Below are 26,646 nucleotides of genomic sequence, written 5' to 3'. Positions count from 1 at the left end.
AGAAACACATCAGATTTAAACTAGGGCAGAATCTGGCTCCATAACTTGTCATTTATTATTTTCTTGCAGCAGGTAGCTCCATGGTAAGTACTGAAGTTTTCACTCTTCACGTGAATGTAATATGACTATAAATATATATATAATACATACACAGAGAGAGAGAGAGAGAGAGAGAGGGGGGGAGATGTGACAAAGTTCCTCCTCTGCCTTCGTGGGTCCTGCACTTATTGGCAGATTTGCTCTCCTCAGAGGTTCACAGCAGCCCTCAGTTTGGCCACTTTCATGGCTCAAATCTGCCATTCACTCAGTTAGCCTCATCACTGGCCAGCATGGGGAAAAGGAAGAAGAACAATCCCCACAGTCTCTGCTGATTCACCTAGTGAATCGGGGAACAGGCTAGAGACCTTCCCCTCTGGTGGAATCCACGGTCCAGGTCAACTCCTCTTGTGTCTGATCAGGAGTTGGGAGGTTTGGGGGGAACCCAGACCCATCCTCTACTCCGGGTTCCAGCCCAGGGCCCTGTGGAATGGAGCTGTCTAGAGTGCCTCCTGGAACAGCTGCGCAACAGCTACAATTTTCTGGACTATTTCCCCATGGCCTCCTCCCAACACCTTCTTTATCCTCAACATAGGATCTTCCTCCTGGTGTCTGATAATGCTTGTACTCCTCAGTCCTCCAGCAGTACCCCTCCTCACACTCACACTCACCACAAACTGAAGTGAGGTCCTTTTTAAACTAAGGTGCCCTGATTAGCCAGCCTGCCCTAATTGATTCTAGTAGCTTCTTAATTGGCTCCGGGTGTCCTAATTAGCCTGCCTGCCTGAATTTGTTCCAGCAAGTTCCTTCTTGTTCTGGAACTGCACCGGTACCTTACCCAGGGAAAATGGACCTGCTTAATCTGGGACTAATGTATCTGCCTTCTAAGACTCCCTCTCCTGTAGCCATCTGGCCTGACCCTGTCACAGTGCACACACACAATGTAGCTAAGGAGAAATGACCACTCAACAGATGTTTGCTGTCTGCATGATAAGGAATACTGCAAAGCAATGGAAAGTACTAAGTATAGAAGAGGAAAAGTCTGCTGTACAGAGATAGCAAAAGTCATACTGGCTTTCGGGTTTCCGTGCAGTAGACATTTTTGTTTGCTTAAAGGAATGTTGAATACAGAAATAATGATACAGCACAAACTGAAGTATCCCTCCTCTCTATTTCCAGTTGAAACAAATCTATACTTTTTCCAAATTAAAGAAAACACATTTGTTGTTTTCATTGCAGAATGCAATACAAGACAAATAACTCCTCACATAGACAAGATGTAAAAAAGGTGGCTCGGTGTTGTGTTTGTCCTCTGTTAGCTAAACTTGCTTGTGTTAAGTGCTGGGGAAGTAAGCCTTGTGGAGGCCCATGATATGAGTCTGAAGTTTAATTAGGGATGCAGTTAGATAGTATGTGCTTTTTAGTTTTTCCATTATCAAATTTTTTAGGCAGGTGTTAATTTGCAGGTTTCTAGAATATATGATTGAGATTTCTTGCATTCTGGAATAGCCTCTGTCATCTTAAAGTGGACTGTTTCAGTCACACTCTTTGGCCCTGGAACTATGTTTTAAATAGTTCCTTTTCACCAGCCATGCAAATAGATACATGAAAGTAACACATTATTCAGAGGAAAAATTTCAATTTAGCCATGGCTGTTAAAACAGCATACTGTTATATGAACAACATGGCCCTTCCCTTCAAGCCTCCTTACTTTTTAGGAGAAATATACGTTGATTTTTTTTCTCACTGAGAGTTTTTCTGCTTATGCCAGGGCACCATTGTCATTTTTATGCCTCAGTGTGATATGCAGTCCAACAATGAGATAAATATCTCTGAAGATCACCTAGCATGACTCCTTGAGCACAAGACCATGGGTGTAGCTCTGTGGAGGTTTTGTTTTTAGATTGATCAAAAGAACATTTCAGGCAAGTACCTGTTTTTGACTACTGGATCAAACTAATTGGAAAGGAACATCTGCCTGTTTAATAATATATGTTGACCTGTGTCCCTGTCTGTGCTTAGGGCTAAATATTTTCCCTTCTTGTATAGCTCCACAGTACCCACAAAGCAGCAGAACCACTGTGGTTCTACTATGTAGGGAGGAAAGGCTATGGGAAAGTCATATAAATCTTGTGTCTTGCAGAGCTGCAGCCTCATTGTCCATGAGAAAGCATAGTGGGTTTTGGACAGGGAAATAAGGGCATGACTAGTGGGCAGTGATTGTGTACATCTACTGGCCTAAAATCCCAGTGTTGGGTCATGGAAGGTGAAGCAAACATAGATGCTTATACAGTTACATATAAGCTATAGTTGCAGCATATCTGGAGTAGTTTTGCTGGTGCCACTGGACTCAGAAAGGATTCCATCACCTCAAAAAGCATAGTGGACCCCTGTGCAAAATTGTTTATTTTGTCTTTGTACAGGAGATCAGGAGTTGGCCATCAATGTATTTTCTTGTCTCAAACATGAAATATAAGACAGAACAAGAAATCAATCCACAGCTGTTTTTTTCTTTGAGCATGTATTGACAGTTGCCATTAAAACCTCAATTACCTTGTGATCCTTTTCTTTATGACAGAGAGCATTTGTTATCTTTGCAGATTTTCAGAGGCTTTTGTAGCAATCCCTGTCAGTGCTCAGCCATAAAAAACTATACAGGTTAGCCACACTGTAGCTTCATTTCCTTTCATTATCTAATGTGTGATACTGAAAGTGTGAAGGGACATTGGTTTCAAACAGATTAATTTTGCAAACTGAAAAGGTAATATAGATACAGTTCACTGAATTTACAGAGCACTGAGGCTAGCTTTGCATCAATTGTAAAACCAGTTTCTCATCACTGCTTGCAATGATTCAAGGTCTTTACCCCTCACTGGATACACTGATACAGAAATTACCCATTGTGAGAAAGTAATCTTCACCTTGTTTGCTATTTCTGCTGAGTTAGCATCACAGTAGTTGATGGTGAATATACTGAACTAGTTCATAACAGGTCAAATTCTTCTTTCACTGGCTTCAGTATATGTGCAAATGAAGGAGAATTTTTCCCTGAAATTTTAAGGCTTGGTCACTATACAGCATCAGTTCTTAAGCAGTAAACTAACTATGTGTCAAATAGCCTAAAATGGTTCGGAGACGGTCATTCCTAAAACAAAATTGTGTATCCCTTGTCAGAAATGCTTGCTTGAACTGCATATTATGGGCCTAAATAAATCCACTAATATTTGTATACGTCTCACATTAACTTCAGTTGTTTTTATAATTCCATTAAGGAGGAAGCCTTTTATTGTATATTATCACTGAATATAACTTATGCCAATCAAGCTGCAAGAGTGCTCAGAATTATTCATTGATAAAAGTTTAAGTACATTTTAGACAGTCATATCTCTCATCCATAAAAGTACAACACTATACACTTCAAATACAAATTGTGTCTTATGGACAAATTGGTCTTCAGCTGGCTAAAGAATGTTGTCATTTGTCTCAGTTATGAATAGCCCTCACATAAAATGATTGATACTATGTGATTGACCCAAAAGAAAATGCTTTTCCCAGTTACACTGAGATAAATTCACTTAATCCAGTAAAATTACTCTGCATTACATCTGCATTACATCAGGGTAACTGAGAGCAATATTCTGTCCAGTATTGTTGGTTTTGTGTAACAGAAATAAAGTAATTTCAAGAAAATGCCTGAGTTCCAATATCACCTTATTTCAAAACAGACATCTACCTTGTCTCAGTAGTTATATGGTATTATTATTAGTAGTAGCAGTACTAATATTTGTATTGTGGTAGTGCCTACAGACCCCAGTCAGGGATCAGAGCCCCATTGTGGAAGGCATTGTACACGGACATAATGAGAAAACAGCGCTTGTCCTACAGCAGGGATGGGCAAACTATGGCCCGGGGCCACATCTGGCGCTTCAGACATTTTAATCTGGCCTTCAAGCTTCCACTGGCGAGCGGGGTTCAGGACTTGCCCTGCTCCACGTGTACCGTGGCTCTGCGTGGCTCCCGGAAGCAGCGGCATGTCCCCCCTCCGGCTCCTACGCATAGGGGAAGCCGGGGGGCTCCGCACCTTGCCACCGCCTCAAGCGCAGCCCCCGCAGCTCCTATTGGCCTGGAACCGTGGCTAATGGGAGCTGCAGGGGCGGCACCTGTGGACGGGGAAGCACGCAGAGCCACCTGGCCGCGCTCCAGGTATGTGCCGGAGGGGGGAAGTGCTGCTGCTTCCAGGAGCTGCTTGAGATAAGAGCCCTCTGGAGCCTGCACCCCCTGACCCCCTCCTGCACTCCAACCCCCAGCCCTGATCCCCCTCCTACCTGCCAAACCCCTCGGTCCCAGCGTAGAGCACTCTCCTGCACCCCCAATCCCTCATCCCCAGCCCCACCCCAGAGCCTGCACCCCCAGCTGAAGCCCCCACACTCCAACCCCCTGCCCTAGCCCAGAGCTCCTCCTGAACCCTGAACTCTTCATTTCTGGCTCCACCCCAGAGTCCGCACCCCCAGCTGGAGCCCTCATCCCTTCCCACACCCACACCCCCAATTTTGTGAGCATTCATGGCCTGCCATACAATTTCCATACCCAGATGTGGCCCTTGGGCCAAAAAGTTTGCCCACCCCGTCCTAGAGAGTTCCACGCTATGGAGACTATATGATTAGATGACCCTTGTGATCTCTTCTAACCCTATGATTCTATACCAGCGGGATAGCTTTGTAGTGTAGATGCAGCCTATACCATGGAATATTTCTTTCTGTAAGTGTAGAAACACCACCTCCCTGAATGAAATTATCTATGTCAGCAGGAGCTGTCTTCTATCAACAGACCTGTGTCTACACTGGGGATTTGTTGGCATAGTGATGTCAGTCAGGGCTGTGGTTTTTTCACACCCTTAATCAATGTAGCTGTGGTTTTTTCACACCTTTGACCTGTATAACTTTTTCAGTGACCATGACTAAGTAACATAATTAACAGATTATATGTGCTGTACTAATTTCTCTGCCCTTGGTATTAGCATCCATCTTGTTAATCCATCTGATCTGATATTTTAGGAGTTAGAAATGGTTGCTAAAAAGAGGACTTTACATGAAAATGGGAAACTGTTCTTGTGCTATATGGGAATAATCTTTTGGGTAAGATATAGCTGCATGATAGTGCAGTTAGATTGGCAACTAATAAACGTAACCATTTCTTCAACTGAAGAAAAGGATTTGAAGAAGTGGAGTAAAATGCTTTGTGGCTGTGTGGAACAACTTAGTACATCTAAGTAAACATTTATTGTAAGAAACCTTGACTTGAAAAACACTGAAAACAGTAATGAAATTTTGAAGCCAGAGCTGTATTACAACTGACCTGGAACTAAAGCAGTAATTCTCTCTTGTTCTCAAAATCAAATACTGTTAATTGCAGGAAGCAAACACAATCATCCTTCAGGCACTGTGACTGATTTTGTTTAATCTATTCTTCCTGGTTATTGGCTTTATTATTGATACTGTTTATTGGCCTCTTCACTTCTGATTTCTTTGCTACCACATGCAAACCATGCAAAATACATTCTTCAGAATAAAAGGGGTTAAAATGATTTTCATAGGATGTTTGCTTTCACACAGCTGTTCCAGGCATTGTGTGCTGCTTGGGGTCCAAATATGTATGTGGATTGTGAACTGTGCTGTGCTTGCTTGACTGTTGCAGGAGATGGAGCCTTATTTGCCTCTAACTAGCCAGGCTGTACGGTTCTGCATCTCAGGAACTACAGTGTTGTTCTGGGTGAGCATCTTTTTGAATCATCACTTTAACATGTATTACAATCGCTGATCTTCACTATCACGTTAACTTGTATTACAGTGGTTGTTTTAGATCTCCCAATTAATACTATCCTGCATGTTTCCTACTGTCATGCAAAGTACCCTTTAATTTATATGGAGAAGATAAAGATCTTGAAGAACTATCAGTAACTAATGATTTGGTGAGTTTTGCTAGGTTAGAGCCAACTTTCACCTGGACTCGCACCTTAGTGTAACCAATTATCTTTGAAAAAATCTATTCTTATACAGAAAACTGCATGAATTATCATGCTTAAAAATAAAAGGGGAATTTTTTGGCTAAGATCAAATGTAGTGTCAGTTTGATAGATATATAAACAGATAGCGAGTTTGCAGGGAGATGGACTACCTATTTCTATTATAATTATTATACATTATTTGTATTACCATGTACATAGGAGCCCTAGTCATGGAGCAGAACCTTATTGTGTTAGATGCTCTACAGACCCAGAACAAATAATTTAACAGGTGTTTTCCATCTCTAAGTCTACAGTCTAATGTCTTCCCACATATGTATTTTGAATAGAATTATTAAATTTCAAACTTCTATTCTGATAAAATACTTTTGGTGGATTATGTAACTAATAACAGGGTATTTCATCTGTGTACTTTGCATTTCAGTGCTCCTGAACTCATAGCCAAAAGAACTAAAGAAAAAAAAAATCTAAAGCATGACCCTATGAATTTCCATTCTTAAAGTGCATGTGTGCAACTGTGTTGTAATGTAAATATACTCTACATCCCTCTCCTTTCCTTAGATCTCTCTGATCATAGCTAGTATGATAGCTGTGATAGTGTACCGTCTTGCAGTCTATGCTGCCTTTGCCAGCATCATGGAGAATACACAAACTCTACAACCCATCAGTGGATTACTGACCCCACAGCTGGCAACTTCAGTTACCGCATCATGCTTGAACTTTGTCATGATCATGATACTGAATTTCTTATACGAGAAAATAGCTGTCTGGATCACTGATATGGGTAAGCAACTTGCAAGAGAACAAAATTGCCAGGGAGACATTCTGCTCTATAATGGAGTCACTAAAAGTAGAATCTATCTGTTGGGGCCTGATACTGCTTTCCTTGCTCATGCACAATTTCCATTGTGCCCAAGCCCTATAGGTTTTTGGTGAGTCTTTGTCTTGTAACTAGGGCTATGCTGGACAAAGTTGAACAATTTCACTCAGTCTACTTGTATCTGAATAGCTATTATCATAAGTGGCTCTGTCTTGTTATGTGTGTATCTTTTTTTATAATGTCCGCATGTGCTGGAATTATCCTGACACCAAAGCAATCGTGTTTTGAAGTCTAATTAAAAATTATAATTGTGTATAATATTAAACTCTTCAAAGCAAGATCAAACCATTTTGATTTAGCAGAATTTCCTTTAGAAGTCCTGAATATGAACAACCTGTGATTCTAAAAATGGAGCACTGTTTTCTATGTCAAGTAGGACAATTATACCAGTTAAATAAGTGTGCTCCTTAACTTAATTTTATTGGGTACAATTGTCTCACCCAGATTTGTACACCTGGATCTCCCTTATGGAAAAGGAGCAGGGTGGGGAAAGATTCCACAGTACTGGAGTCTGCAGATCCAGCATTCATACAGAGAAGAGAGTGGAAACTAGACAGACTGATGGCAGGAACAGGTGGATTTAGGACTGTATCATCTTTTTCTTCATGACTGTGACAAGGTGGGGGTCCCTGATAGTGCATCTCCAATAGAGCCACGCTGCCCAGGAACTGGAGGATGTTGCTGGAGGCCCATTGCCAACATGGGAGTGTGTATGGTTTTTTGCATGATGAGGTGCTTGTAGAAATTTCCTCTCCCAGGGCCCTCTCTGTGTGTTTTTCTTCAGAGGGAACGATCTGGTTTCTTATTATTTTTCAGCCCCTTGAAGTTGCTTTGCATTACACAGAGAATGAGTATGATGCCAAATGTTCAGTTTTAACAAACAAACTAACTAAAAAAGTACTGTCCACTAACATGTTAGTTTGTGAAACTAATGCTAAAGTATTCAGATAGTCTTAATCCTGGCATCATACTTCTAGATTTAAGGATAGGGAGGGGGTCTGTCTTGGAGTATGTCAGTAACACTCTGTGGATTGGACTGTGCACTGTGAGAGTTCAACTCACCTTGCTCCCGCCTGTCTTTGTGTAGTCAGAGCTTACCTACTCCCTATTTGTAATAAAATCACAGTGCGAGTTTTGCCATTGGCTTCGGTGTGAGCGGAAGAGGGCCAAGAAAACCACATCTAGAACTGTAGTTCTGTATTGCTTACTTCTCTGGGATAAATTTGATTGCCTGGCTCTTAACTTTTATTCCCCTTTCTGTCCAATAATGGGATAATAGGCACAAATAAACTACTAAGATAATCATTTGCATAGAAGAGAAAATGATTCCTATTTAATTTGTTTTTTCATCTTCAAAATGAATCCTGCTAAATCCCACTAATACATGCATGAAAGCTCAAACAATCATTTTTTTTATGTCTGCACATTAATGTGAAGGACTAATTCCTTGTCTGTGAAATACCATTGACCTCTGTAAATTAGCTCACACTGTTTTGTGGTGATCAGCTAAAATCAGAAAAGATCATCCACTTCTTCGCTTTTGTGTGACTACTGCCCTCTAATGTTGAGAAGAGAATCTGCACTCTGCTGAGACTCTTGAAACTTTAGTGGAAGGAATATGAAACATTGACTATATCTGTCAAGAATGTGTTTTTTCCACCTTCATTCCTGAATTATATGTAACAATTAGGCCAAATTTTGCTCTGAGATGCACAGGTTTAATTACCAGTGGAGTTAAAGTTTGAGAGCAAAATTTGAACCCAAATGCAAAATGTGTCACTTCAGTAGTTCTAAGACAAGACTTCCCAAATATTTCCCTATTGTGACTCACCTGTTTTTGACTGTCCAATTACTTGAAAACCCTTTATGGACTCCATAAATTATTTGTCAGGCCAAATCAGTAACATTCGTGAAGGGAAGAGTAAAGTAGCCCTTTCCCGAAGCCAGCTTTGTCCAGTGTGTCTGCTGCGAGATTTGGCCCATTGCTGCAAGCCTGAGTTCTTGTGGTTTATTTTTCTCTCTCCTCCTGCTCAGAATGGCTATTTATCGAATGATATTTTACAGTTTATTTTACCAGCGGTGGGATTAGTGCTTTCCGCTATTGAGAAAAGCAAACATGATGGAAAACGTGATTATGAGTGGAGCAGAATCCTCAGTAGCACCTTTGTGGTGTTCACACCAGCATATTACCTCTTTGCTTCAACTATCTTCCTGACAAATAAGAATCTTTATTTTGCTCTCACCGACCTTTGGCCTTTCTTTGAAAGGTGCTGAGTACCGAAAGCTCCCACTGACTTAACTTAAAGTTATGAGAGCACAGTACTTTTGAAGATCCGGCCCTATAAAACTGCAGGAAGTGATTCTCTTTCAGAACACAAGAGATCTTCTCCATCTCTGCTAGGTTTCTATTTTACTGCCAAAATGGAAACTTTCTCACCCCACGAGGGCACAACCAACAGTTTGGGAATTGCTGCTCTGAGGAATTAAGTGATGAAAGATTCCAAGGTGGAGCTGGTGACAACAGCCGGTATGTGAAAAGAGGGAAATCTGATCTGATTAGCATTTCTAGAATGAGTCCCATGTCCCTCCCTGCTCAGAGGTGCATAGAAGATATACTGTCTGACAATAGGAATGCCAGCTCCTGACCGTAATGTTGAGACATTAGAGTGCTGAGGGTGACAAACATTTATGAATCTGCATGTTTGAAATGGGCTAACGGGAATCTAAAACTGTTTTTTTTTTTGGTTTCACAGAGATCCCAAGAACTCACCTGGAGTATGAGAACAGACTCACTATGAAGATGTTCCTGTTCCAGTTTGTCAACTACTACTCATCCTGCTTCTATGTGGCTTTCTTCAAAGGGAAATTTGTGGGATACCCTGGCAAATACACATATATGTTTAGTCGCTGGAGAAACGAAGAGGTATGCATTCCTCTGGACTTTAGGAGGAGGATATGTAATAAATACAGTTGGCCAGATCCTCACCACCACCTCCATCCCCTTGATACCAGAAGTTTTCTAGATGTAGGAAGGTGCTTGGAATGAATAGTCTGTTGCTGCTCTAAACTGGCACAGGGACCGAACCAGCCCTTGACTGTTCCCAGGATCAGAAAGATGAAAAGATAATAGAAAGCTACCTAGGGCCCCCACCCCTTCTCCTGGGGGACAGCAAGTGGAGGTCAGGTATATCTGAGGATCTAGAGCTAGATCCTTAAAGGGGACTTAGGGTCAACATTGCAACACTTAACATTTAGGCACCCTGCCACCCAATAGAATCCACAGCCCTACATTAGCTGCCGAGGCTCCCTATACAAGGGGCGAGTTAAGTAGTTAAGAAAAGGAGTACCGGTGGCACCTTAGAGACTAACATCTAACTTCATCCGATGAAGTGAGCTGTAGCTCACGAAAGCTTATGCTCTAATAAATTTGTTAGTCTCTAAGGTGCCACCGGTACTCCTTTTCTTTTTGCGAATACAGACTAACACGGCTGCTACTCTGAAACCTGTAGTTAAGAATGGGATTCAGAGAAGCCAGCAAGCTGAGAGGGGAGATACCTAAACTACACTATAGGAAATGCAGAGAAGAGGGATGTGGCCTAAGCTCTGCTCCTCAAAGGGAGTTAGATGCTGGAGGGAGATGCTTGTCTCCACTCAGGATTCCCAGCTGTGAACCCTGTCCTGGAGTTAGGCTCCTAAGCCAGCTCAGCTCTTTCTAGCCAAAAAATGATGGTGATGGTGGCAGCTCTCTTACCCCCAGCCGTCTTATACCCAGTGGTTAGAGCACCTGACCCACTGGACCAGAGAGTGAGAATAACTCTATAGAGTAGCAATTAGTGTATTCTTCTGGAGGACCTGGGCTCCATTCCCTACCCCAATGACTATTTAAGTGTTTTACACAATGTGAAATAGTTTCAGCAGGAGAGATTGAGAGAACCCTCACCCAGAATAACTCATAGCTCATTGGGCAAGTCACTCACCTGGAAGATGGGAGACCTGGGTTCAAATCCCTGCTGTGAATCAGGCAGAGTGGGGATTTGAACCCAGGTCTCTCATAACCAAGGCGAGTTCTCTAGTCACTGGACTGTTAGTATAGTGGTGACTCTGGCACCATGACCACCTCCAAGGCTGTTGTCATAGTTTGGGGCAACTGCACCTGTACTTCACCTCAGTGGTTCAGACAGGGAACCCATTCTTGGTCTTTCAGCTTCACAGCCATTGCCTTTCTTGGAGAGAGATGTGTGTCTTTCTCCCTCCTGACCAGGGTATTTCCAGGGTGAACAGTTTCCTGCTTTCATTGTTTTATTCCCAGCGAAAGACAGGCTGCCTAAGCAGATTTCTTTTTCATTCTCTTCTCAGAGACGGTACGCAGTGTAATTGCCACAGTTGTAAGTTTCAAAAAAGTTCTTTCTAAGCAAGCACATATTCTTCGGGTAAAAGCACTATAGAGAAAACATATTAAGACAATAAAACCTACACACATGCTAATAGCTTACCAGAGATCACCCCAATTACAACCTGGGCTCTGGCAGGAGCAGTCCTTCAACCTGGGGTTTTCCTGTGGTTTCAAATTCACCATACCCTTTGCTATGAACAAGAACCCTCAAGAGTAAGAGTCTCTCAATTATCCAGCATGGATCTTTGAAGAGATCATGATCATGTAATTAGCCAATGGGTCTCTGCTCAAAGTGCGGCTTCCGAAGGATGGATTTGAGGTGGGGAAAGGGGGGGAAGCTGCTGCTGGTGATGGCTCATCTTAAGTGATCACTCTCCTTACAGTGTGTATGATAAAACCCATTGTTTCAAGTTCTCTGTGAGTGTATATAAATCTCCCCACTGTATTTTCCACCAAATGCATCCGATGAAGTGAGCTGTAGCTCACGAAAGTTTATGCTCAAATAAATTTGTTAGTCTCTAAGGTGCCACAAGTACTCCTTTTCTTTTTGCGAATACAGACTAACACGGCTGCTACTCTGAAATTTGCCAAGAAGATTAGTCTTTAAAATTTCTGCTCTTACGAGCGCCACCATGAGAATTTACTGTCTAAACAGAATTTTCCCTAAACAGCATGAGGACCTTGGGCTTCCTTTCCCCATGAACAAGATTATTTTTTATAAATCATTGATGGGCACCTTACTTATCTCAGTGATGGTTCTGTTTAGTGGGGCCTCTGGCTCTGTGAGTACTGTATGCGGGTGAAGACGGTGCTCCTCTGGGCAGATTAAAGCCATTGTAAATGAAAGTGCTCACTGACATTAAGGTTTCAGAGTAGCAATGCATCCGATGAAGTGAGCTGTAGCTCACGAAAGCTTATGCTCTAATAAATTTGTTAGTCTCTAAGGTGCCACAAGTACTCCTTTTCTTTTTACTGACATTAAGGTATCTCCACCAGCATTTTGAACACTAAGGTTAGCATCAAAGCAGACTGGCCTTCTACTGAATGCAAAACACTTCTAAAAGTTCTGGTTTTGGATATTCATGCATGACTCCCAGTGAAGCCATGTGTAGGAAGGCAATACCTCTGAAGGCAATATTGGGTGTTAAATGTTGCCTGGAGGGAAAGAAGGAGAAAAATAGCTTAAGGCAAACAAAGGGCAGCTATCTTAGCAAAGTTAGGGACTGAAGTCTTCTAGATGTTTTCAGGGCTAGCGAATTCTCATAGTGGACCTCATAAGGAGCAGAAATTTTAAAAATCTACAAACAGCGAGGCCAAATCCTGAGAAGTGCTAAATACATCCAGCTCTCTATGAAGTGAATAGGAGATGCAGGAGTTCAGTAGTTGGGATTTGGCCTCTGGTATTTCGAGCTAAATGGTGCCATGTTGGCATCTCACTGGACTCAATGGGAAAGGCAGAACTGTTACTGGAGGAAGTTAGAAGACTGCTTATGCCCGACTCATACGCACCCGTATAGGGTATGTCTGCACACAGCTGGGAGCGTAGACTAGGTCTGTTCAAGCTAGCACACTCAAAATAATAGTGTGGACGTTGCTGTATGGGCAGTGCCTCAGGCTAGCTACATAATCCAAGTCCAACTGGGTCCAATCTCAGGGGGTCAGCCCAAGCCAGTGTCCATGCTTCTAGATTCACACTGCTATTTTTAGTGTGCTAGCTTGAGCAGAGCTAGCGCGAGTCTGTCTCCCTGAGCTGTGAGGCACACTCCCAACTGCAGTGTAGATATACCCATAGAGGCCAGTCTAAACCCTGTTGAGTAACTCTGTCTTTCAAATGGTCTGTATATTTCAATTTTGAAATATTTAACCTACCATATTTCCTTTTTGGATAAAAATACAACACAGTTTAGCCTTTTGTAACTGTCTCCCTGAAGGTGAATTTTTAGCTGGGAGCTGAAGTGCAAATTACTTCTTTCCCTGAGCACTTTAAGAACTCTTTCTTACATTACATTGTATTTTATTGGGGTAATGGCCAATTTAGTAACTTGCATTATTGTTTTCTCCACAACTTTTTTTTTGGGTCAGTGTGATCCTGCAGGCTGCCTGATTGAATTGACGACACAGCTCACCATAGTTATGGCCGGCAAACAGATTTGGGGAAATATACAAGAGGCCATTGTACCGTAAGTGATGCCTAACATTGAGCCACTGAGTTTGTAGATGGCTGAAATTAAGGGTGATGAGTAGCATCATTTCACTGGCCAAACTGAGAGAAATGCTGTAGATAAATGAACTGCATAAGTGCTGAAAAGTAAATCAAATTTTTAGAGTTCTTTTTGGCTTCTTTTCTGTAGAAGATGTTTGTAAAGACTGTACAGTATGGGAGTGAGGAGTTGGTTTCCTTTGGGGGACACAGGTGCTCATGAATCAATTTATAGTGCATAATATATTCTCTAATCATGACTGTCTTTCCCCTCCCTTATTGTTCCCATTTCCCCTCCCCACACAGCTGGATTTGGAATTGGTGGGGACGCAGGAAAGCCAGATGTAATCCAGAGAATTTATATAGTCGCTGGGAGCAGGATCATGATCTGCAGAGCTTTGGAGCCTTGGGGCTATTCTATGAATATCTAGAAATGGGTGAGCTGAAAACACAACTTTGAAAAAAAGATAAGAAGCTTTGTTATTAGGTTATAAGAACAGAGCTTTCCAGTTAAAAGTTGGAATGTTCTCTGATAAGTATTGTAAACAGCATAAAATTCACTGATAGGAGTTAAATAGGTCAGCCCAATAAATGAAGCTGCCTTTATATTATTATAATCCATTGAGCAAAGTTCTTGTTCATAGTATTATATATCCAAGAACTGTTTCTCTCTCAGTTGGATGGTGGATCTGTTATCCACACTGCAGTTCTCTAGTGCATATTCTGCCATTCTTCCTAGGCATAACTTCCACTAATGTCAGTGGAAACTCTGACCATGGGATGAGTGCCAAGTATGCTATAAGAATCTGCACTGCAGATATGAGACCCACAATGTGGATCAGAGAATCCACTGTGTTTTGGGTCTGCACTGATTTGTGCTCTGATACTACCCAACTGACCAGCAGAGGGAGCATGAGCTAACCAACTGGCACTATTTCTAAAATGATGCCGACATGACAGATGAAACAGTTTGCAAACAGCTAATTAAAAAAACAGAAATTAAGCCCATGAAAAATCCATAAAACACTGAAAAAAAAGTGTTTGTCAAATAGAAAGGACAAAATTTGTTGAAAGGGTTGCCTGGTGGTGTCCCTCTTAATGCTACTCCTAAACTGTACATATAAATCTGTAAATCTTGTTTGGAACTATCTAGCCACATTCGTGTCATGTAGCCATTTCACCTTGGCCTCTGATCTTGTCAAATCTCACATGCCAACCATGGTCCGGCCTGATCACTACTTGGATGGGAGACCCGCAAGGTAAAAAATAGCTGCTGTCGTAGCTGCTGGTGGTAGTGAAGATGCAGTAGATGTCTTTCCTTCTCCTGAATCATAATTGAACCATTCCTTCAGCATGATTCAGCGACCACTTGTTGTTGGGGATTATGTTTTTTGGCTGTGATGGAAAATTGAAGTCCTGACCACATGTGGTCATGAGATCTCTAACAACAGTTTTGGAACAGTATTTAACGCCAATGTCTTGGTGAAATGTTATGTTGTTTTACATTCTCGTGGAGCTTTAAGTAGATATTATATACCTTTTCACTTTCTGTGCCTAAACTAATGTGGGGTAGTGTTGGCACAACTGAAAAGGCTGCTACATACCACACCAGAGGAGGTTTGATTTTGGTGATAGCTAAAGTGATTATTGACAGTTCATTACATACGTGTTTAGTGCCATTGGTAAATCTTAATATGAATTTAAAAATTACGAACTATATATATAAATAAACTAATGAACAATAGGGTCACAAGGGGAGAAGCTAAGAATATATGTTTCTTGTTTGGGAATGAATTAAAATTAATTAAAAACTAAAAGAGGTTGGTCTATAAAATAATTGTATAAATTGGAGAGCCAGCCTGTAAAGTCTTGCATCAGTAAAGGCTGATCAGTCAGACTTTACTGCTTTGTGTATTCAATCTCTTCTCCAAACTGCTGAGTCTTTCAGTTATAACACACACATGCTTTTCTTTCTTGAAAGTATTTGGATACTATACTTTTATTAGCACACTGTTGTAATTTAGAAAATTGGTGATATGAATACATTCCACTAGAGTTGTTTTTCACTTGGTAGGGTTATCTTGAATGCTCTGGAATTACAATAGCATGAATTGTGAACTTAAAGATAATTTCCCTAGAGTTCAAAACAACTGTTGTTCATTTCCCTTCCTCCCATGCAGTCATTCAGTTTGGATTTATTACTCTGTTTGTGGCCTCTTTTCCACTGGCTCCCCTTCTTGCGCTGATGAATAATATATTGGAGATTCGAGTAGACTCCTGGAAGCTTACCACTCAGTTCAGGAGGCCTGTTGCTGCTAAAGCCCACAGTATAGGAGTTTGGCAAGAAATTCTAAATGGAATGGCCATCTTGTCTGTTGTCACTAACGTAAGTAAACTAACTGTGCTAAGTCCATTTTCTTATCATTCTTTATATTTCCAGGATTTGTAGGTTTTATAATCAGCTTCTACTGTTTTTCATTCTGTATAGAACCAATTCATTATGTGTATAACACCACCATTTGAGTTGCAGTGCTACCAGGGTGTTGATCGTAGAAGATTAGGGTTGGAAGAGACCTCAGGAAATCATCTAGTCCAACCCCCTGCGCAAAGCAGGACCAACCCCAGCTAAATCATCCCAGCTGGGCTTTGTCAAGCCAGGCCTTAAAAACCTCTAAAGATGGAGATTCCACCATCTCCCTAGGTAACCCATTCCAGTGCTTCACCACCTCCTAATGAAATAGTGTTTCCCAATATCCAACCTAGACTTCCCCCACTGCAATTTGAGACCATTGCTCCTTGTTCTGTCATCTGCCACCATCTGAGAACAGCCAAGCTCCATCCTCTTTGGAAGCTCCCTTCAGGTACTTGAAGGCTGCTATCAAATCCCCCCTCACTCTTCTGCAGACTAAACAATCCCAGTTCCCTCAGCCTCTCCTCATAAGTCATGTGCACCAGTTCCCTAATCATTTTCATTGCCCTTCACCAGACTCTCTCCAATTTGTCCACATCCTTTCTTTAGTGGGGGGCAGAGGGGTTGAAAACTGGATGCAATACTCCAGATGAGGCCTCACCAGTGCCGAATAATCACCTCCCTCAATCTGCTGGCAACACTCCTACTAATGCAGCCCAGTATGCCGTTTGCCTTCTTGGCAACAAGGGCACACTGTTGACTCATATCCAGCTTCTCGTCCACTGTAATCCCCAGGTCCTTTTCTGCAGAACTGCCGCTTAGCCAGTCAGTCCCCAGTCTGTAGCAGTGCATGGGATTCTTCCGTCCTAAGTGCAGGACTCTGCACTTGTCCTTGTTGAACCTCATCAGGTTTCTTTTGGCCCAATGCTCCAATTTGTCTAAGTCACTCTAGGCACTATCCCTACCCTCCATCATATCTACCTCTCCCCCCAGATTAGTGTCATCTGCGAACTTGCTGAGGGTGCAATCCATCCCATCATCCAGGTCATTAATGAAGATGTTGAACAAAACCGGCCCCATGACTGACCCCCGGGGCACTCCGCTTGATACCGGCAGCCAACTAGACATTGAGCCATTGATCATTACCCATTGAGCCTGATGATCTAGCCAGCTTTCTATCCACCTTATAGTCCATTCATCCAATCCATACATCTTTAATTGCTGGCAAGAATACTGTGGGAGACCATATCAAAAGCTTTGTTAAAGTCAAGGAATAACATGTCCACTGTTTCCCCTCATCCACAGAGCCAGTTATCTCATCATAGAATGCAATCAGGTTGGTCACAGGCATTACTTGCCCTGGTGAATCCATGTTGACTGTTTCTGATCACCTTCCTCTCCTCCAAGTGTTTCAAAATGGATTCCTTGAGGATCTGATTTTTCCAGGGACTGAGGTGAGGCTGACCAGTCTGTAGTTCCCTGGATTCTCCTTCTTCCCTTTTTTAAAGATGGGCACTATGTTTGCCTTTTTCCAGTCATCCAGGACCTCCCCTGATCGCCATGAGTTTTTAAAGATAATGGCCAATGGCTCTGCAATCACATCAGTCAGCACTCTCAGTTACATTGCATATGGCCCCATTGAGTTGTGCTCGTCCAGCTTTTCTAAATAGTCTTTAACCCATTCTTTCACCACTGAGGGCTGGTCACCTCCTCCCCATACTGCGCTGCCCAGTGCAGCAGTCCGGCAGCTGACCATGTCTTTGAAGACCGAGGCAAAAAACGCATTGAGTACTTCAGTTTTTTCCACATTATCTGTCACTAGGTTGCTCCCCCTTCAGTAAGGGTCCCGCGCTTTTCCTGACGACCTTCTTGTTGCTAACATACCTGTAGAAACCTTTCTTGTTACCCTTCACATCCCTTGCTAACTGCACTCCAGTTGTGCTTTGGCCTTCCTGATTACACACCTGCATGCTCGAGCAATATTCTTATACTTCTCCCTAGTCATCTGTCCAAGTTTCCACTTTCCGTAAGCTTCCTTTTTGTGTTTAAGCTCACCGAAGATTTCTCTGTTAAGCCAAGCTGGTTGCCTGCCATATTTGCTATTCCTTCTGCACATCAGGATGGTTTGTTCCTGCACCCTCAATAAGGCTTCTTTAAAATACAGCCAACTCTCCTGGACTTCTTTCCCCCGTATATTAGCCCCCCAGGAGATCCTGCCCATCAGTTTCCTGAGGGAGTCAAAGCCTGCTTTTCTGAAGTCCAGGGTCCTGCTGCTCTCCTTTCTTCCTTTTGATGACATGCAGGTCTCGATTTCCATTTAACTGGAACCAGATGGTTTGTTCACATGACTTTCCCAGTGTCTGGCCAGACTGAGGCATGGATGGGAGTTAGTTTACTGAAGCTCAGCTCAGATATGTCATTGGCAGTACCAACTGGCTAAGGGAAACCATAGGAGATGCCCAAGATAATTTCATTCCTTCTGTTGAATGGTTAATAAGATTCACAATCGATGGGTTCAGTTAGATCCTCAGCTGCTTCTGGATGTCCAGATAGCAGCAGTGGCTAAAGATACTTTTTACAAACTGAAAACGAATAAACTGCTGCATCTAGTGTTCCAACTTCACATTGGACTGTCAAACAGAATCAGATATTTCATTTCAAAGGAAAATATTAAGCAAGACACTGAGTCACTTATGCAGCACGATCTCAAGTTCTGTTTCTTTTTTCAGGCCTTTATTGTAGCCTTCACATCTGATATGATCCCTCGTTTAGTTTACTACTATGCCTATTTTACAAATGAAGATTCGCCCATGTCTGGATATATTAACAACAGTCTATCCGTGTTCCAAGTCTCAGATTTTCTAGGGGGAAAGGAGCCTAAAAATAATTCAGAGAACTTTCTCACATGCAGGTTTGTGGTAATTTAAAAAAAATTGTCTCTATGTTTTACATGCAGTTTTCCAAGTAGATAGTTGAGACTTAAATTAATTAGAAAATAGATAGGCCTAATTCTTCAATGTCAGAACTAGTGCAGAATCTAGCTTCCTTTAGAAAATGATTTAGATAATCCCACTAACCACCAAAAATCACTTTTTTTTCATTTGAGTCAAAGGGAGTCCAAGTTGGTGTAACTAACAAATGCAAAGGCATGAAAAAGGGTGTAACACAGAAAGCAACCAACAGGAGAGACTAAGAATGTATGATTTCCAGCCCACTTTGGTAATTGCTGGAAATAGGTCTGAAGGTATCGAACTGAATCTAAGGAACCCAGATACTCACCACTCATTATCACCTCTGAATTTGGCTCAGTTTCTAAAACTGATTTTGGTCTATATAAGGGGTGATCAAACTGTGGCTTGCAAACCACGTGCGGCTCTTTTACTGTTAAAGTGAGGCTCACGGAGCTACCCTCACTCTCTCCCGTTCTCTACCTACCAGACTGGTTGTGGGGGGGAGCTCAGGACCTCTGCCTTTCAGCGGCGTGTGGGATAGGGACTTCTGCCCAGCGGAGAGGTGGGCCTGAGCTCCAACGCTGGGGGGTGCACTTGCCGGGGCTTGGGCCTTCAGCAGGAGTGAGGCTGAAGCCCCAGCCCCCGGCAGGCAGGTCCCAGCTCTCAAACTAATGAAGATTATCATATGCGGCTTGGAGAGCCAGTAAGTTTGGCCAACCCCGGTCTATGTATTGGTCACAAGCAGTTTGATGCAAGTATTCAAAATCCAAGCTCAGCTAGTCAGTTTTGATTGAGCACACAATGCATATGGTATGGTTCTGTTGCCTGATTGGATACAAGTAAACGTCCTAGAATCAGGTTTAGAATGGAGGCCAGAGGTTTTTTTGCTGGATTTCACCAGTTGTGAAGGGAGGCGTTCAGTTTCACGGGTAACGAACCAGACAGACATTCTTCAGAGCTTTTCTTTGGGTGTTGAGATCACGTTCTGTCACATGTGATGGTGTTCCGGTGTCGTTACTTTTGTCTCAGGATGGCCCAGTCTAATTGTGTTGATTTTGTCTTTAAAGTAAGACGAGATTTCTTTGCAATGGACAGGACTTGTGTCTGGTTGTGTATAGACAATTAGCCAGTTGACTGCACCAAAAGGTTCGTCTGCATATGACTTGACTATTGCAATTCTCTGTGAGAAGCTTCTTTTGTATCTGTACATATGTTTGTAGGTGGGCCTGGAGCTGTTCTCTGACTTTTGCTGTGCAGGTTTTGCATACCGAGACCTCCAGCTTTTTTGACTTCTTGCTTAATTTTGTGCAATTCATGAAAGAACCTGGGTGACCTGTGTACGTGGTGTGGAGGTTGGGGTCACTTCGTGGCTAGCTCTTTGATGGTTTAGGTCAGCAGTTGATTATAAAGTTTTTCTCTAACCATAGAGTTTGAAGGATCCTGCCTCCATTTGCATGGGCTTTGGACCAATTGTTCATTATTACAATATGCAAGAAGTTCTGTGCACAGTTCCTGCTATGGAAAATGGGTGTTGTGTTTACCCAGCCATAGTGGAAAAAATACCCAAAGAATAAGGCCCTGGCATGCCACAAGTTTCTCAAGAGCAATGTTGTGCTTCACGCTATCATGATGGAGCCCTGCATTTTCAAAATGACTCTAGTGTTGTCTTCTTCTGCCTGGCTTTGCCAAGGTATTTGACATTTTATACAGCAGGGTCAATATCTGCATACACATATTGGGACATATTCTTAGCTGGTGTACATTAGCATAGACGTATTTTACCAATGGCAGAGGAATTTATGTCCATAAGGATTCAGTGTATTGGTGAAAAAGCATGAATTTGTCCATAGTGAAGGAATTGTGGATTGGAGAAGGAACTTCAGAGACATCCATAACAAAAGGGAAACATAAGATTGGATACAAAACAAACCCACTACAGATAGATCATGACTCAGAGTAAAGCTCCAGTAGTCTGACTTTATCCTGCCATAGATATTAATGCTGAACACACACATGCCTGCTCACCCATTGAGCCCTTGATTTGTCCAATAAATCTGTCCATTCTGATACCATTCAATCAGCTTCCATTGTGCTATTCAGCAACGTCCATTATTTGGTCACCACCCGGATACAGTAATAATCCACATATAAATTTCACTTTTCACACATCCTCAGCCATCCTATGTTGTTGTTAATAAGGGTGCCTGCACAAACTGGCAATAGAAACAAGTTATAAGGGCTAACCTGTTCCTGCCAAAGAGAACAGAACATTTAGAACAAAATCAAAAGGTTCCTTAAATGACAGCTGTATTGCATGTAAATGTCACTGAGCTTGTAGTCTGTCTCCTATTAAATACGACATTTCACCTTTACGTTTATTTATATCTAACAGGTACAGAGACTACCGATACCCACCAGGCCATGAGAAGAAATATTTACACACTATGCAGTTTTGGCACATTCTTGCTGCAAAAATGGCCTTTATCATTATAATGGAGGTATGTGCCAATCAGTCTTCTGAAATCAATACATTATACATTCTGTATGTAGTTACTATTTTTTATGAAAGTCAAACAGCTGCTGATAATATCCTGTATTCACTTGCATAAGCAACACAAAGAAAATATCAGCTGTACAAAATAAAGACCAAACCCTTAATTTTCACTCAGTCAAGACTCCCTTTGAAATCAAGAGATTTGGTCCAAAGAAAAGAGCAGAGTTAAATCCTTTTATGCAAATAAGAAAATAACTAAACCACTAGGCCTCCCATATGTATAACTCCCATTGATTTAGTTGGGAGTGCTGCTTGTGAGAGGACTATAGTACTGCCTTCTAAAAGTGTTTTAAGATGATGAGCAGCAGCTAAAATTGCTCAAGTCAATCATTTTGAGTAGAAAGCCAGCCTTTTGCAGGCTGTCAAAGGAGTTGGGGATTGTTGATGAGCTGTATCCATGGCATTTCCCACTGCTTTCCTGTCGGTTCTCACAAGTTGAGCTTGGTCAATATGTAGATGGGATATCTACAAGGAAACACCTAGATGCAGCAGAATGGTGCTGGCAATTCAGAAGGTATCACTCTTCCTCCTGAACCTGTTATGAAGCACTGTGGGATCAAAGTTTGTGTTTAAGTGTAAGGGTGTTTTATAATCTTTTTACTTGTACATAAAATCCAAAAATAGCAGCATGTTTTTTTAACATGATGTGTATTGTTCCAGGACAATCATATTACAGTATGCCCAGTTTTAAAGGAAAAGAGAAAAAAAAAATAACTAGCTCTTATGTAGTGGTTTTTTAGCTGAGATCTAATTATTCCTTTATTCTATATTACATCATCATCACTTTCCCTTGCCTCTTTTTTTTTTTTTTGGCAGCATATTGTGTTCATTGTCAAATTCTTTGTGGCCTGGATGATTCCAGACGTTCCAGCAGAGGTAAAAGCCAGAATAAAACGTGAAAAGTTCTTAACACAAAAAATCCTGCATGAATATGAACTCAACAAGCTGAAGCAGAAATTGTGTGAATGCAAGACATATGAAAATATGGAAAAGGAAGTAATTGCCACAGAAGGAAAAGTAGAGTTATCCCAGGCAATGTAGCTGGAGGAGCTATCTGATAGATTTTAGTCCCTGAAACTCTGATCCTTATTTATCTGTGATCTGCTTAGTATGCAATTTGTTGAAAGCCATATGATAGTTTTAACTCTTTGCTTTCAGTCCAAAGATTTTAAACATTTGTTTTTCTAAAAGACACCTGTCATTGAGTATTGTAGGGTTGGTAAATGCTATTTCTCAATTTCCCTGTTTTGTAGCTGTTTTGTAGCTACCCTTTGGACTGGACAATGGATAAATCTCATGGGTCTAAAAATCAAAATATTATTTGAAAATCCTGTGACACTGGTTCCCAGCGTAGGGGTTGTGACCCCAAGAGGTTGTGATCAGGTGTATGAGGGTCATGACTACCCTGAGCTTCCCATACTTCTGAACGGGAGAAGGAGGGACAGTGCCAACTAGCTCCCAGCTAGATGGCAACGTATATACTGGACAGCTCCTGCTATGGAAAAGACTGAGAGTGAATGTCTATAACATCACAACTTAATTAGCTAACATTGGAGGCAGAACGATCTTTTTTTGTATCCACTACATATCATATATATAATATTTGTTCACGGGCTTGCAGCTTTTATGCTTTTTGAGGAACATGTGTGTTAAAGATATATTGACTTAAATCTTCTTTGGATTTTTTAAGGCACAGAATTGAGAGGCTAGTGAAGAAAAAGAGTTTAATTTATTTTCAATTTTTTACTCCTAACAATCCTTATCTGCTAAAGAGTTTTCTCGCAATAAATTTTAAATATTGAAAGTTTGTGGAATAGTCTGCTAGTTACAGCACTTTTGCCAGGGTTTGATAGTTTAGTTTAGACTACATCATTTAAGGAAACTTAGCTGTTTTATTTCTTAACTCTAAAAGACATCATGTGAAAAACTATACTAAGTTAGTAGGGGCATGTCCCATCATATGACTTCTGATTGTGCACACGTTATCTCTGAGAATGACAACAAAGAGAGAAAATGGTTTGAACTGTCTAGTCATAAATTCTTCAGGAATTAACCACAGGGCTGTGAATTTTGAACAGACCCCAGTATGGGGAAGCTGGACTGTAATACAGATTGATCTATGTATGTCATTGTGTTTGTATGTGAATGTGATTTTAAAGCGATAAAGTTAAGTACTCTTAGTATTTTAAAAATGCCAAGCAATGTACATTTATGTAGCCATTGTCCTTATAGTAGGAACCCTTTAATTTTTTTTATTTTAATCTTGCCAAAAAGAAACCTTTATTTTGCCATGGGGCTATTCTGCAAAAGGTATGAAGTGTATTCATTGTCAGCTATTTTTGCAAGTTAGCTACAAGTTGTTTATGAGCAGTGCCCTTGCTATATAATTTTAATTACAAATATTTTACTGATTTTACTGTATTTTAAAGACATATCAACCTTACAATGTTTAGTGCCTTGTTTATATGCATTTGACACAAGATATGAAAATGCTAGCTGTATAATTCAATGATATAGCATATCTTAAAAGTGAGCCTGCAGGCATCATGAAACTTTGAACCTCCATATGGCAGTGCATAGTGTTGGCTTAGCAATGACTGCATATGCAAACTTCAGTTTGTCAGTACTAATCAAAAGAGTGGAAAGCACTGTGAAGTGGACTGCGAGCTGAAGAAGCAATGGACTTGCTGTACTCTCCCAAAATGAAGTATGCTAGATATTCATATTTGGAATTTTAGTATATCTGCACTTTGAAAGTTAGTCACTCAAATGTACCAGACCAAAACCCCCATCATCTATTTTGCCTTTCAGCTACAGAACTCGTTGTTTACTAATCCACAAGTTTTTGGTTTCACTTTTGGTTTTAGCAAAGTAAACTTGTAAATCAGAAAAAGAATATAATAAATATCTGGTTAATTAGGTGATTATTATAATAGAGTTTTAAATTTGTGTCTTGGGCAGAACTAACATTACTGGTAGAATTTCTAATGGTAAAATATTTACCTCTAATAACATCACATGATTCTCCTACCAGCCAGGAAAGATAAGCAGATGTACATCTCTTTCCATTGTAATTCTGCAAGGTATGCTTTAAGAGCAGAGTGGCAACTGACCAAATTTGATGACTGAATACTTACTGGGCTTTCTCAGCCAGGCTTCCCAGAATCTTTCTTGGCTTGAGAGTCCCCAGGGCTACTTTGTTAAATCTGCAACATTGGCGATTAGTATATGTGATGAGCTGAGATTGCTCTGTAACATTCATGTGACTTTAAAAACTCTGAATCATTGTAGAAGGTCATGTACAGCTAAGATAAGTCTGCTGCTTAAGAACGTATGTTATATTATGAAGTGCAATAAGCCAAAGATTCATTATAATCACTGTTATTCTGTATACTGTACCAAACCATAGTAAACAATACAAGCACTTTGCTGCTTTTTACAGATATTTTACAAATACTGTAAATTAAATGGAGAACTTGCAGTTTTTGTATTATTTTCATGTTTAAATTATTTTTATAATTTTGTTACTGTTAGCAACTGGCAAAGCACGTGTAAAGTAGTAAAGTGAAAAGATACAACATGGCAATGTAACCTCTGAACAAGATGCGCAAAAGATCTGCTTTCAAGTTAAAAACCAGTAAACTCAGTATCAGATGTTGTATTCATGCAGATTTAAGAGAATGTCAATTACTCAAAGTCTTTGTAGTTTAAAAAGAAAGTCTTAGTTTGCCACATTTGAAAAATTTCCAGCAATGTAATTGCGTTGGCAATGGACAATGCTTCTTAAAAAGCAACAAGGAGAGAAACAAATAACTTAAAGATAAGGATGCAGCACTGATGTGCAGAAGCACCAGGTAGTAAAACAACAAAGTTGATTTAACACGTGGCCCCATTTCTTACTTCTAGTTCATTTTCTGAGAGAACTTACTATGTAATCTTATACTCTAGGAACATTGTGTTGTTTTCTTCACATACTGTAGTATATATTAAAAAGTGAAAAACTCTGGGATCAGCTTTAAACATACACATATTTTATACTTTAAAGCATCACTTTTTGGCATGCACAAAAAACTATTTAAAAGACAGTAAATTGTCATGAAATTAACAGCAAAATTTACAGAACAGGTCGGTCTAAGCTGTCTCAGAATTTAACTATTTACCTTTTCTTTGTTAGTAGCTAAGCACTGTTTCAACAAACTTTTATTAGCATAACTAGGGTTATAACCTTTCACAGATTATATTTTTTTTCCTGAAAGGTGTTGCAAAATGACAAAAATAAAAGCCATACTGGGAATCTGAAAGTATTAAATATTCTGTGTTGGGTTTTTGTACATTTGAATACATTTGATGTTGAAAATTAATACTGAATGTACAAAATATATACTATGACTGAATATATGTCTCTAAAAGTGTCCTTTAACTGCAATGAAACGAGTTTGGTGTTGTAGCTACTGTAACTTTTAGGCAACAGTGGATTGCTTCAATAGAATTAGTAAATGAGGAAGATTATTGGCTTTTAAGTATAAAGAATAACACAATCAGGAATTTTTTTCCCCCAATATATTGGTTATATTTGTGCTATAGAAAGATTTAACATGCGATGATATAAGCAAATGACCATGAAATAAGCATACAACCACAAAAAACTATACTGTTTTTCTAGCAAATTTTATTACTGTGGTTTATCTTTTTTATGTAAATTGTTTAATAATGTTGCCAGTTTCAGTCTGCAGGAGAAAGTGTCAGGGAAGGATAGATTTTCTTACTGAGCTGTTTGCCTCTTTTGCTTCCAGCTGATATTGTCATGTAAATGGACTGGTATTTTTGACTGTTAAGTATCGTACTGATGTATATGATTCACTAATCCTGGGATAATTTTTTAAACATTGCATTAAACTAACCTATGTGTACAATACTGAGATTTAAAATGTGTTGGTGAATAAAGCAATGTTTATTTTTTAATTCTACTGCCAACTTTTTTTTTTCATATTGCTTGTTTTGTTAAATTCGGAGTGTGTCTGGAGTTAAAGGGCTAAGTCTGCGTTCACAGTGCCTCAAAAAAGGTGATATTTGTATTATAGATGATTAATCTTTGATCATTGATTTGATAGTGTATTTAGATTCAACAAAAATACATACCACTGATGAATTCCTTTTAAATACTAAATGCTATAATAGAGAAAGAGTACAGTGGACCTAT

The 26,646-nt window shown here is 40.5% G+C and overlaps 1 protein-coding gene across 7 annotated transcripts in view; it reads left to right on the top strand.

The window, feature by feature from the left end:
• The window catches only part of ANO5 (anoctamin 5), a 95,939-nt gene extending 69,531 nt beyond the window's left edge, over nucleotides 1–26,408 (top strand). For all 7 annotated transcript variants that reach the window (XM_043516679.1, XM_038406709.2, XM_038406708.2 and 4 more), the window contains 9 exons: nucleotides 5,731–5,805; nucleotides 6,620–6,842; nucleotides 9,692–9,861; nucleotides 13,414–13,511; nucleotides 13,838–13,968; nucleotides 15,712–15,917; nucleotides 18,671–18,852; nucleotides 21,285–21,390; nucleotides 22,263–26,408. In XM_043516679.1, the coding sequence (XP_043372614.1) occupies nucleotides 5,731–5,805; nucleotides 6,620–6,842; nucleotides 9,692–9,861; nucleotides 13,414–13,511; nucleotides 13,838–13,968; nucleotides 15,712–15,917; nucleotides 18,671–18,852; nucleotides 21,285–21,390; nucleotides 22,263–22,487 (1,416 nt within the window). In that variant the 3' untranslated portion in view covers nucleotides 22,488–26,408. The remainder of the gene's footprint in view (nucleotides 1–5,730; nucleotides 5,806–6,619; nucleotides 6,843–9,691; nucleotides 9,862–13,413; nucleotides 13,512–13,837; nucleotides 13,969–15,711; nucleotides 15,918–18,670; nucleotides 18,853–21,284; nucleotides 21,391–22,262) is intronic.
• The last annotated feature ends 238 nt before the right edge of the window (nucleotides 26,409–26,646 follow it).

This window comes from Dermochelys coriacea, chromosome 6 (genome assembly GCF_009764565.3).
Source record: "Dermochelys coriacea isolate rDerCor1 chromosome 6, rDerCor1.pri.v4, whole genome shotgun sequence".
Lineage (NCBI taxonomy): Eukaryota > Metazoa > Chordata > Testudines > Dermochelyidae > Dermochelys > Dermochelys coriacea.
The sequence above is the reverse complement of the archived record's forward strand: the minus strand, read 5'-3'. Positions and strand labels throughout refer to the sequence as shown.